This window comes from Lemur catta, chromosome 4, assembly GCF_020740605.2.
Source record: "Lemur catta isolate mLemCat1 chromosome 4, mLemCat1.pri, whole genome shotgun sequence".
In the NCBI taxonomy this organism is placed as follows: Eukaryota; Metazoa; Chordata; class Mammalia; order Primates; family Lemuridae; genus Lemur; species Lemur catta.
Genome location: NC_059131.1, coordinates 48,150,500 through 48,164,435, shown reverse-complemented (window position 1 = coordinate 48,164,435; position 13,936 = coordinate 48,150,500). Strand labels below are relative to the sequence as shown.

Below are 13,936 nucleotides of genomic sequence, written 5' to 3'. Positions count from 1 at the left end.
CACTCTCAGTCAAAATTGAGCTGATGGAAGATGACATGCCAAGACACCACAATGAAGCCTTCATCTCTGTGAGCTGCAGGATTATACATGGATGCTACGAAGATGATAAAAGCTAACACTATGGAGTACTTTCTATAATATGTGTCAGTTCATGTTCTAAGAATCTACTTATGTTAAACTCATTTAATTTGCATAAGAACCCTATGAGGTACCTTCTATTCATTCATTCATTCACACAACTGATACTATCTACCAAGCACTGTTCTAGGCACTGGAGGAGTGAAAAACAATCTGCCTTGGTGGATAGTAGGAAGAGACAAATAAAAGAATTAAGTAAAATATATAATATGTTAGGGGGAGATAAGTGCTATGGAAAAACTAAACAAAGAAGAACGGGGGGGTCAAGAAAAAGCAGTATTTTTTAATTGGGTGGTCAGAGAAGGCTTCATTGAAAAGGTGACACTTGAGAGACAGCTGTAAGGGGGTAAAGGAATCAGACATGTAAACACATGAGGAGAGTTTTCTAGGGATTAGAAACAGTGACTGAAAAAGTGCTGAGGCACTTATATAACAAGGACAATGTAGCTGGAGCAGAGGTCAAGAGGAGAGTAGCAGGAGATGAGGTCAGAGAAATACTGCAAGGCCTAATCATATAAGGTCCTGGTAAGCCACTGCAAAGATATTGGCTTGTACCTTTGAGTGAGATGGGAAGCCACTGAAGGGTTTTAAGCAGAGGAATGACAACCTAAGTTATGTTTCCACAGACTCACATCAGCTAATGTGTCAAGAACAGGCTGCAAACATAAGAGAGGAAACAAGGACATCAATTAAGAAGGTACTACAATAATCCAGGGAAGAGCTGATGATGACTTGGCCTGGGGTGGTAGAAAAGTGGTACAAAGTGGTCAGATTCTGGATATATTTTCTCGATAGAGTCAACAAGGCTTGCTGATTGTATGAGACAAAGAAAGTAGCCAGGGTTGATTCTAAGGCTTTTGCCCTTGAGCAACGAGAAGAAAGAACTGCTATTAATCTGTAGGAGGCAAGAGTGCAGAAAGGATAGGTATAGGAAATAAGTTCAGGAGCTCAGTTTTATACATGTTAAATATGAGTTGCCTATTAGACATTCAAATACGGATGTTCAAATAGGCAGCTAGAAATATGCGTCTGGAGTTATAAGGTTAAGAATTATCAGCATACAGGTAATACGTAAAGTTTAAGAGTGGAGATTATCCCAAGGGAGTGAGTACAGATACAGAATATAATGGTTCAAGGACTTAGTCTTGGAACACAACATTAACAAGCCAAGAAAATGAGGAAGAATCAGCAGAGGCACATCAGCTGACGTAAAGGAAAAGCCAGGAGAGTGTGGTATCCATGAAGTCTAATGAAGAAAATGTTTCATGGAGAAGAGAGCAATCACCAGGGCTAAATGTTAATGGCAGGTCAAATAGGATGAGGCCTGAAAAATGACCACTGGATTTAAAAAACACAAGCCATTAATAACTCCACAAAAGCAGTTTCAGGAGACTGATGAGAGATCCTGATTGGAATGGATTTAAGAAAGAATAGGAGGAAAGAAATTAAAGAGAACAAATATACTCAACTCCTCTGAAGAGTTTTGCTGAAAGGGAAAGAAACAGGTTGGTGTTAGTGCAGGAAATAGTGCCAGAAGAGAAATTTTAAGAAGAGGAAAATATTTTTATGCTGATGGGAAATATCCAACTGAGAGGGAAAATTTAAGGATGCGGAAGAGAAAAGGGAGAATTGCTAGAGTAATGTCCTTAATAATACACAATGAGACAGACTGACCTTTGAAGCACAGACCATTCTTCCATAGTTACATGAAAGAAGTTAGAGTGTATGTGTGCAATTGCATGTCAAGGAACAGATTTAACAGACAGGGAAACAGACTTGCCCAAAATCACATAGCAGGTAAGGGGCAGAATCTGGATTTGAACCGACTGAAAAGGGATCAAAGATCATGGAAACTTATGTCTATGCAAATCTTATCACGTCTTGTTAGTTAAAATGCCAGCAGAAGATACAGGTTTAACAGTGTACTCCAAATCCAACTCACAGATGGTAAATAATTCTCCTTCTATTTTCTCTACATTGCCCCCATCATAAAACCTCAGGTAAGGAGAAGGACGTACAGACTAACCACAAGAGACTTAGCACACTATAGCCAAAGGAAAAGAAATCAGTTTTGTTGATTTAAAAAAATCTCCTTCAGTGATTCCTCTATTCTCCAGCCTGTTGCCAGCTCTAGAACAAAAACTCCACAAAGTAAACAATTTCCATTTTGAAAAGTAAATTTCTGCCCATCTTAAATGATCTTTAATCAAAATTCCACTGTACATACTTATTCTGAAAACTTATGACAACCCTAATTCTCATGTAGTGTGACGGTAAATCAAGCTACTTTTCTGGTCTCTTCAAGCTTCCCATAATTATATTTTCATCGTCTCCTCATACAATGGAAACATAAGAAAAGGAATATAATAACTGAACCTTTCTTATTAGCCACAGCAGAAAAGATAGAATATTTATAAGATTTTCAATGAAAAATAACCATGAAAGAATTTTAGACCTGAAGAGTAAGCACTCACTTGTTATTTCTGACTCTTGCAAAATCAAAATATTTCACTGAAAATTTTCAATTTATAAAACTGCATATACCCATACGTTTAAGATGTCATATATATTAATAAAGTCATCTTAAAATTGCTAACATCACCACCATTAGGCAAAGCTCTGCAGCTGTCCCTTCCCTCTTGACATGGTGGCACATTGTAAAGGCTATCACACAACCACAAAGCAAGGAAGTAAAGGTGGTAATGCCATCAAAAACTGGTGAGGATTTTAAAGCTATGGTTTCCCTTTGGAATTCTCCCTTCTCTCTGTGAGCTTAAGTTTCTAGTCGGAAAACAGGATTTAAAGCAACAGAACTACTCTGCCATAATTTTTCTGGTCTATCATTATTGCCCTGCTTTCTATTGTCACATATTATACTGAAAAATAATTTATTTAAACATATACAAATCAATTATAGCCTGACAAAATCTCTGTTATGCCATGACTTGAGGAGAAGAGGTAGGAAAGTTGCATATTGTGTTAACCCATGGCAATTATTTTTTCTATCAAAACCGATTCTGCAACGAGCTCCTTGCATATTTAGCTATGAAAATAGACACATACCAAAAAAAGTAAGCAATAAATTGAGACTAAACTTTAAATAAGGCAATGTGTCTTATTATTTTACTCTCTAATCAGACAATAAACTGACTTATCTGGGTGTCCATTCTAAAGTTCAAAGCACCATTAAAAAAAAGACAGATATACTCAGAATCAGGAACGATGAATAGTATTACACAGGTGACCCAAAGGAAAAAAAACAAAAGATTAGATTAAAAGTGTAGTTCAACTCCTTCTGAAACACAGTTAACAGTAAAAACTAGAATGTTTTCTGTCAATATTTGCAGAGGTATGTTCCCCCAAGTGATTTCAATGACAGCAGCAAATAACATATATTTTAAAGGAAAAGCATCAAAAACCAGAGGAGTCTTTCAGAATAAAAAATGGTTCTAGTCTTGGATTTAATGTAACTGATAGCTAACTGAAAAAACAACATCTGGAAATAAGTCTTTTTCAGGAATTCTGAAATGTCATGGATCTCAAATTTCTCATGATTTTTTAAAAGTTTCTTGCTTAACTTTTACAATAATATCATAATCATTTCCTTCATTGTTTCTGGAAGTGATTTTTATTTCCTTATTTAGCTATTACATACAATTTATAAAACAGCATTTTCATGGATATATGAACATACTATGTGTATGCCGTAATAAGCTTAACACATTCTGTGTTCTCATAAACTTCCCAAAAAAGTACACCTATAATGTCTCAAGAGAAAGTACAATGATTCTAAAGTACCCAGGAAGGATTTCAAAATATTAAGAATATTACAACTAGAAAATTAGTCCAATTAGAAAATTAGAAAATATTACATTCTGAGGAAAATCAACCTGCAGCCTCATGAGTTTGCATTTCACCACCTGGATTCAAACAATATTTGATAAAAGAAGAAAAAGAATCTGTATCTAACAGAAAAGTTATTTAATTTTCAGAAATACACTTAAATTAAAAAATATACTAAACATCAAATATGAGTATTCTTAATTGACATATAATCTAAAGTATTTCATTATTTTTATAATTTTCTTTTATAAAATAATTGCTATCTAATTATTAAAAGGAGGAAATCACTTTCTGTTGATAGTTAAAAACATTTTGGGTCTATTTCTAATGTTTATAGGTATAGTCATATTCATCCATAATACTTAGTGGGTAACCTTATATTGGTCCTTTCCATAAAAGCTTAAGACCCAATCAACAATATTGACTGACAGAAGACCATATGTCTATTTTTAGAATGCTTTCTCATGTGTAAATGAATAAGAAAGTACCTAATTTATAATATCCCAAACTGTAGATGCATGCTTTAAATAAGATGTTGCTCAGGATGTGAAGCAACTGAAACTTTTCTATATTTCTGGTGGGAGTGCCTGGCAATTTCTTAAAAGTTAAAAATGTACCTACCCTATTACCTAGTGATTCCATTCCTAGGTATATGCCCAAGAGAAACTAAAATATTTGTCCCTCAAAATACTTGTACAATAATGTTTATAGCAGCTTTATTTACAATAGTAAAAAAAACTGGAGGCAAACCAAATGCTCATCAATAGGGGAACAGATAATCAAACTGTAGTATATTCAAATGATGGCATACCACTCAACAATAAATAAACAAACTACTGAAACACACAACAACATGAATAGATCTCAAAAACAATATGTTGAGCAAAAGAAGCCAGATATAAAATAGTACTGCTGTATTATTTTATATGAAATTCAAGAACAGTTAACACTAGTCTATGGCAATTGGAAATCAAAACAATGAGGGCTGGGAACTGACTGGAAGAGGAAGAAACAAGTGATAAAAATTGTCTATATCTTGACAGGAGTGGTAATCACACAAATATATAAACTGATCAAAACTCACTGAATTTTATCATTAAGATCTGTACATTATAGTTGATGTAAATTTTAGCTTGATAAAAATAGAACTTGAAAAGATGCCCTAAATACAAGATTTTAAATTCCAAAAATTTTATAATTTCAATTCAAATTAATAAATTTTTCTTTATACAGGCTTACTAATGTAAAAACCATCCAACAAACATTCTTGTGGTTATTGTGTACTTACCAAAATAAACTCATTTATCTATAGAACAGAATTTTTAAAATATCTGTAGTGATTAGGCCTTGAGGGCTCCTCCTTTGTGAATGGAATTAGGTGCCCTTATTAAAAACAAAAACAAAAAAAAAGGCAGAGGCAGTTGTTTTCTTTTTGCTCTTTGCCTTCTGCTGCATGAGAGTAAATAACTTAGCAAAAGCTCTGGCAGAACCAAGTCTGAAATACAGGTCTTCTACTCTAAGACCTCTCTTCTTTTGTTTTTATCTTTCACTAAAGAAGGCTTTCGCCACATGCCGGCACCTTGATCTTGGACTTCCCAGCCTCCAGAAATGTGAGAAAAAAAATTTCTTTTTTTTTTTTTTTTTTTGAGACAGAGTCTTGCCCTCTTGCCCGGGCTAGAGTGAGTGCCGTGGCGTCAGCCTAGCTCACAGCAACCTCAAACTCCTGGGCTTAAGTAATCCTACTGCCTCAGCCTCCCGAGTAGCTGGGACTACAGGCATGCGCCACCATGCCCGGCTAATTTTTTGTATATATATTTTTTTTAGTTGTCCAGATAATTTTTATTTCTATTTTTAGTAGAGACGGGGTCTCGCTCAGGCTGGTCTCGAACTCCTGACCTCGAGCGATCCACCCGCCTCGGCCTCCCAGAGTGCTAGGATTACAGGCGTGAGCCACCGCGCCCGGCCTATTTCTTTTCTTTATAAGTTACTCAGTCTGTGGTATATTGTTATAGCAACATAAATGGACTAAGAGAGCATCCTTCAGCAACATAATAGTTATTTAACTTCTCCGTACTAGAGTGTTAAGAATTAATGATTAAACTTACAAAATTTTACCCAAAATTAATTTATTCAGATTCCAAGAAGATAAGTTAGGGTACAACAATTAAGGAATGATGAATTATCTGAGTCCATTGCTGGGTTGCAGAAGAGAAAGAGTTCAATTTTTCAAAGATTTTAATTTTTTTGTACTGATAGTTGTGTTTGTGAGGAGTAGAACAAAATTTTTAATGTTCAATAACCATACTACATTCTTAAAGGTCCCACCTCCTAATATTATCACATTGGCAATATCTGATTTTTGAAGGGGACACATTCAAACCACAGCTGCTATCAAATCCAAGATCAAAACTCAGGCATCTGGTGCCCATTTTAAGAATGACAGTTTTAAAAAAATTATAGCATCTGATCAATCCATTTTCAGTAGATAATCATAAAAAAAAAAACAAAATATCAACTAATATTTTAAAATATTCTACACTGGAACAAGAGCAGCTTACTAATTTGACTAAAAGTTGAATTCAGCATTTGGGTAAAAAATTCAGAAGATACACTAACCTTAGAAGACTTCCTTCGGCTTCTTCTTGTCCAAACTACCACCAGTTTATCTGGTTGCCTGACAAACAGGAAAAAGAAATTAAATATAATTTATCTTAAACCAAGTTAATAAAGTTTAGTTTTGATGCCTTTAAAAGGGCAAAAATGTCATCTACATTAGATTACATAGAGCAGTTACTGTTAAAGTGTTATAATCAAATATAGGATACGCTGAACACAGATGTGATCTAATTTATATGACTACTATTTCATCCATATGCTTTTCCAAAAATACTGTAGCAAGTTAATTCATTGAGATAAAGCAAGTAAAATAAAATGTTTAGAACTGGTCACTATTTTAAAAAGAAAAAACCATACACATATCTTCTCCAAAAATTAATATCATACTTCTAACACATTATCCCCTTTAATTTGGAGAAAACAAGCATAAAAAGGGCACTTCCAAAATAATTTAAATCTAAGATTACACTACTTTTGCATCTCTATCTTATGAACAATGGTTATGGTTTTTAAAACATGTTTATAATCATCTCAATTATCTTCATAAAAACAATATACAGATTGAAAAATAGGCAAGGTACATATTATTATCCCTGCCTTATAAGCTTAAAAAACTGCAAAGTTAAATAACTAATCAAAAGCTCTGGCAAAACCAAGACTGAAATATAGGTCTTCTACCTCTAAGACCTCTCCTCTTTATCTTCCACTAATATAAAGATAAATAAAAATAATACATTTTCAGATAATACAACTAAGTTCTGTTTTGTTCTTATAGAAAACATCAAGACTATGATTATCAGTTATTTTACTTAAATTTTCATTTTTCAAAACCTTAAAGTTTCTTAACCAAGAAATGAATGTTCTACTCATCTTGGTGACCTTCAGCACTTTCTGTGTCCCCTTCATTTTACCATAGAATCCCTCACTTTCAGCAGATGACTTTCTTCCTATTTCATTTAGTTACATACATATACACATTTATACATATATAAAAGGCCACCAGCCTTAAACTCCTCACCCAGTGATCTGCCTACAGACCTGTACTGCTATCCAAAGACAGAGCTATGCCAACAGAAAAACAAACAAAACCTGAAAATGAAAAACAAAAACAAAACACCTGGTTCAATACAGAAAAGTAGAAAAGGACAATGATAGGAAGGGGAACAATATGACTAAGTGACAGACTGAGTTGGGAAGAGGTTATGATCAATGATGGCAGCTTAACAGGAGAGGAACTTGCCAACAAGCATAAGCTACTTTGTTCAAAAGCATTGATGGCTTGCTGGAACATTTTACCCAGATTATTACACTAACCTCTTCACTATGTTCTCACCTCCACATCTCTAGCCCCTCTTCAACTCTTAAATTATATTTCAATAGCACTTTCATAGAAATCCTATCAAATCTTACAGGTTTCCCTTGTTTATTATCCTATACTGGGCTCCTATATTGAAGGTACTACCAACCGTCTCTTGCAGGTTGAATTTTACAGGTTTATTTGACCTAAAGAGTATTCCACTTTATTTAAGCTTTAAACTTAAAGAAATGATTTAAATGCCTTTAAACAAAGCCTAGGCTATCCAGATTACTAGAGCCTCCAACACTACAAACTGCTTCACACCTGACCAGCTTCACTCTTTCAGATGATCACGTACATTTGGCCCTGTGACACCATTATTTCTTAACATGGTTTATAAGGCACTTCATTCATCCACCTGACTCTGATGTACCTTTCTATCTCTATGACCTACAAATATCTCATATGCATCTTGCTGTCCAACTAATCCCTGAATACATATTCCTTCAATTACTTCACATCTTTGCATGTTCTAACCTTTTTTTAAAACTTACTCTTGCTCCCTCTTTTCTACCTGATGTAACTCTTAATTTATCACTTTCTCTGTGAAACTTTGACCATTTCTCTTTTTATCTCTTACCCCCATACCCCCATCCCATATGAGTTAATTGTTCCTACTGTGTTCCTAATAATATCCTTGGCACACCTCTATTTTAACACTCTGTATAGCTTATATTATAATTATTTATTATTTCTATCTCCCCCACTAGACTATACTATCAACCATTATCTCTTTTTTATCTTTGCAATCCTAGCAACTAATAAGAATCTGGTACAAAGTTGAGGCTCAATGAATATGTGCTACTGAATGAACCTTAACTTTCATCCAGGAACTCCCAATTGATTAATTATAATTGATGAGGTCCAACTAAAGCCAGTATCTACAGAAAACATCCTCTCTCTGCAGCTTATCCAAGCTTTGCAGGGATCCTCATCTTGGCTGCACATTAAAACCTCCTGGGAAGCTTTAAAAAAACACTGATGCCTAGGTTCCAGCCCTGGAGAATCTGATTTAATAGGCCTGGTGTGCAGAGTTTTTAAAATTCCACAGGTGATTCTAATGTGCAGCCAAAGCTGAGAACCACTGTTTAATAGGGAAAGTAGTAAGCAATCCCCACACCTCCTGATTTGAGAAACACTAGTAAAGCATTAGCTCTGATAGCAGTGAGGGCATCTTCCCTCCACAACACCCTGCTAGTGCCACCTGAACTATTGCCTCCTTCTAACTTGTGCACCCTCCTGCCCCTCAACCCATCACACTGCTTCAGAAAAGGAAGGCTTTTTTTGTATAAAAAACAGGAAGGGTAGCCTCCTAACTTGTATGCCTGCTGTTTCAAGAATGTAAATAGATCATAAATGACTTGAGAATGCCTCCAGATATAGATATGGCTAAACATTTTTTATGATTCTAAGTCATGTTCACATTTTAAATGTCTTCACTAGGAATCAGTCCACCTTGACATTATCAGAACCAAAATGAGAAAGAGTGTTCTAAAATAAACAACTGTGCTGTGTGTTATTACTCTCAATAGAAGGGTACCAATAACCACACAATCAGCTGACCACAATTAATATTTTAAGCATTCGTGCTGCACTAGAAAAGAACCATTAAATATTTACTTATGTACTCCCAAGAGACCAGGGATAGAGCAATTGTAAGAGTTTTCCTCAACTACCAAAGAATCTATACTTATACAACTTTCTATCAAAAAAGTCAAGAAACCCTAATAGAGGCCAGGTTTCAGAGAGAATTTCAACAATCACATATTTAACATTTCCATACCACCACCTCAGTTTAGTAACTAGGTAGCCCTATATGTAACACACACATATTTATATATATTTACACATAAACATTTTACATACATAAACATTTTATATACATACACAAGCACACTGTCTGTGAAATTTATCTAAACTAAAGGGTTCCATTAGAAAATTTGAAGCCTTTTAGTGGGCTTGTTCAGGGGAAGAAACTTTTGCATTTAAAAATAAAGATTTAATATCTTCTATCCTTCAGAGTCCTTAAAAAGGAACATTTTGAATCTGCAGATGGCAGGCTTTGTCTCAAACCCTGGTCCTGACACTAAATTCTGGAGAGTATGAAAGAGGGGACGAAAAAAGGATAGGAAACAGCAGAGGAGAAAAGAAAAGAAAAAAGAACTACAATATCCAGATTATAAAGAAATTAGCTCTAGCTTTCTTTCACCTGCAACCAAATTTTGTGCCCACCTCTTTGCAAATAAGTGAGTTACTGTATATAAAGGTAAGTTTAAAGAAAAACATTTCTGGCTTAAATTTAGACTCCTTTACTCTTTTCTACTCTCTCATGTGTGTCACATATCTGAGGTGAAACTAAAAAAGCCACGAGAAAAACCCAAAACTGTCACATGAAAACTGGTCTCATCACTTCCCAGAATCATAACAGGCATTCAACAAATATTTTACCGAGTGCCTACTATGTTCCTAGCACTGTGCTGAGCAACAGAGATACAAAGATGAAAGAAAGATCCTCTGGAAGTTTACAGTCTAGTAGGGAAACAGACAATTAAACCAACCACTCCCATCCAGGGACAACCTTGGAGAACATAGAGAAGACAAAAAGACCTTACCCAGAGAAGCATCTATTTATAAATACCTCAGGAAATATGCACACTGACAAAAGAACCTGCCCAGCCACAAAGATTACTTGATTTAGAATTTATAAAAACTATAATTTACAATGACACTTTTAATGTAAAGTCCAAGAAAAGATGAATGACTAATCACAGTTATGTCTGTCTATCAGGAAAATTATAGTGCCATTAAAAATATTTTTTTAAGGTGAAAAGATGTATATATTTAGAATTAGCCAGCTGGACTCAGTTTAGATGATCAAATTTTGTTGGCAACATCCAAAGGATCATAATCGACAGCCAGTCAAACATATGCCTTCTTCTCTCCATCAGACTTGATCAGGGTGTTGACCTTGGCTACTTCGATGTCACAGAGCTTCTTCACAGCCTGTTTGATCTGGCACTTGTTGGCTTTGACATCCACAATGAACACAAGTGTGTTGTTGTCTTCTATCTTCTTCATGGCAGACTCAGTGGCTGAGGACAACCTGATGATGGCACAGTAGTCAAGCTTGTTTCTCCTGTGGATGCTCTTCCGAGGATATTTGGGCTGTCTCCAGAGCCTCAGTGTCTTTGGCTGCCAGAAGGTGGGTGATATACGGATCTTCATTTTTTTGTGGCTGTGGACGCCTTTTAGCACTGCCTTCTTGGCCTTCAAAGCCTTTGCTTTTGGCTTCGGCTTTGACAGAGGCAGAAGCTTCTTTCTTCGCCTTCAATGCCATCTTGTGAAAAGGCTAAAAATATTCTCTAAGAAAATTTACAAGCATAGAACAATGCTTAGGATATCATGTTAAGTTTGTTTAATATGGACTTTAATTTTTTTCTATACTATGTAATAAAAGAAAACACCAAGAGGAAATACCTCAAAATGCTAACTGTGGTTATTACTGGGAAATAAAATTACATGTCACTTTAAGACTTTTCTGTATTTTCTACAACGAATTTATAGTACTTTATACTGGGGGAGGTATTTAAAGGTGAGGAGGGAGTTATTAAAAATAAATCAAAACTTTTAAGTTTGGAATCAATTATGAACAGAGTTAAACAATTTTTTTAATTTCACTAAATTTAGAGACTTCTCAGATAGCTGAATTAATTGTTTTCCAAGTCAACAGAAGTGGAGTGGGTATGTTCCTTGTCTTAAGTTAACATAAATGTTCCCCAAGGTCTGATCAAAATTTTTAAATAGGCTCCACTTGACTCTGAAATTCTCCCCTCCTTTTTTTGTAGCCCTTCAATTCCTGGGCCATTCTTTCTTGGACATGCAAAGTCAATATAGCATTCCAGTACAGCTGGCCAGGACCAAACAACATCACAAATGCTTTTCAGATCGCTCATTCTTTTTTTTTTTTTTTTTTTAATTGAGACAGGGTATCACTCTGTTGCCCCAGCTAGAATAGTGGTGTCATCCTAGCTCACTGCAACCTCAAGCTCCTGGGCACAAGCGATCCTCTTGGCTCAGCCTCCTGACTCATTCTTCTCTACATCAATTAAAATTTCCCTTTAACCAGGATAAGTAGCTTATGAGGGTATTTAAAGGAAAGAAATCTGGGGGAACAATTTGTATTAATTTAGGAGATATGAATTTATGACAGAAGACCCTTCAAAGATGACATAGTACAGTTGTCTCTCAGTATCCACAAGGAATTGGTTTCAGGGCCCCCCCCCCATGAATGCCAAAATCTGAGAATGCTCAAGTCCCTTAATAGAAAATGGTTGCATATAACCCACACATATCCTCCTGTATACAGTCATATGTCACTTAACAATGGGGATATATTCTGAGAAATGCGTCATTAGGTGATTTCATCCTTGTACAAATATCATAGAGTATACTTACACAAACCTAGATGGTATAGCCTACTGCACACCTAGGCTATATGGTATGGCCTGTTGCTCCTAGGCTACAAACCTGTGCAGCATGTTACTGTACTGAATCCTGTGGGCAAACGTAACAGAACAGTAAGTATTTGTGTAGCTAAATATAGAAAAAGTATAGGCCGGGCTTGGTGGCTCAGGCTTATAATCCTAGCTCTCTGGAAGGCCGAGGCAGGAGGATCATTTGAGCTCAGAAGTTCGACAACAGCCTGAGCAACAGTGAGACCCCATCTCTAACAAAAAGAAAAAGAGGAAAAAAAAAAAAAGAAAGAAAGAAAGAAAGAAAAGAAAACGAAAAAGTGCAATAAAAATATGGAATTATGGGACCGCCTTCTTGTATGTGGTCCATCATTGGCCAAAACATTATTTTCTGGTACACAACTATAATTTAAATCATCTCTAGATTACTGATAATTCCTAATACAATGTAAATGCTATGTAAATAGTTATCTTTTTATTTGTATTATTTTTTATTGTTGTACTATTTTTTATTGTTTTTTTCAGGATATTTTCAAGCAATGGTTGAATCCACAGATGAGGAACCTGCAGATACAGAGGAGAGATTGTACGCAGGAGAGAATTCTACACTGGGAGTTAGGAAACTTATTTTTCCTAGGTCTGATACTAAATGACCTTAGGAATATCTCTCAATTTCTCTGAGCCTATTCTCTAATTTATCAAATGGACTGTACCAAAAACCTCAGCTAGTTCTAAAACACTACAATTCAGTGACTATAAGATTAAATGGAACTAACTGGCTAAATATTTGGTGGTTTAACACATTAACTGCCATGTGAGTTGTATTTAACTTGCAACAGTTTCGGCCCGGAGCCTCATGAAGCATATTTAACTCGCACATCTCTTCACCTTGGGAGCCATGTGAACTACTTTTCAAGTTGCGTATAACTCAAGCAGAGAAAACAATAAAAAATAACAATTTTTTCAATAAATTAGAAAGGATCATTTTGTTTTTGAAGTTTTTATTCTACTTTCATAATAAAACACCATGGCCCTAAGGAAAAAAAAAATTTTTTATACTGTGGCAGTCAATGTGTTAAGAGTGAAATGAGAATTTGAGGCAAGGATTCGCTTGTTTCCTGCCTACTAACAATCTAGGGATAGCTAATATTATTATCTTTGAACAATATTAAGAAAGGGGAAGTAATTTTTTTTAGCAGAGCAGTAAACTGACTACCAAAGATCCATGCTCTCTGTCCAAAGCATAGTGTTAATCATGGGAGGTATTGCAAGAAACTCCAACCACTCCTCCCCAACCACCACCACCACCATGTTGGCATTGAGATGAAGCCACATGAAATTTCTCACCACTAGAATGTGAGAAGTGATTGGTGTCACTTCTGGAGTAAAGTGGATAATAAACCAGTATATTTTCCCCACACCATCTGAATGGAAAGGATTCTAGAATGCAGAAAAGGGCAGAGTCATAAGATAAAAGGTGTCTGGGTCCCTGAATGACCACATGGAAACC

The 13,936-nt window shown here is 35.4% G+C and overlaps 1 protein-coding gene and 1 pseudogene across 8 annotated transcripts in view; both read right to left on the bottom strand.

Moving 5' to 3' along the window:
- EHBP1 (EH domain binding protein 1) overlaps positions 1-13,936 on the bottom strand; it is a 323,665-nt gene that overhangs the window by 264,322 nt on the left and 45,407 nt on the right. For 7 of the 8 annotated variants that reach the window (XM_045549705.1, XM_045549702.1, XM_045549704.1 and 4 more), the window contains exon 3: positions 6,598-6,655. In XM_045549705.1, the coding sequence (XP_045405661.1) occupies positions 6,598-6,655 (58 nt within the window). Of the gene's footprint in view, positions 1-6,597; positions 6,656-8,512; positions 8,518-13,936 lie in introns of all 8 variants that reach the window. The other variant, XM_045549708.1, reaches the window with a different exon arrangement.
- On the bottom strand, positions 10,744-11,358 carry LOC123636961 (annotated as a pseudogene).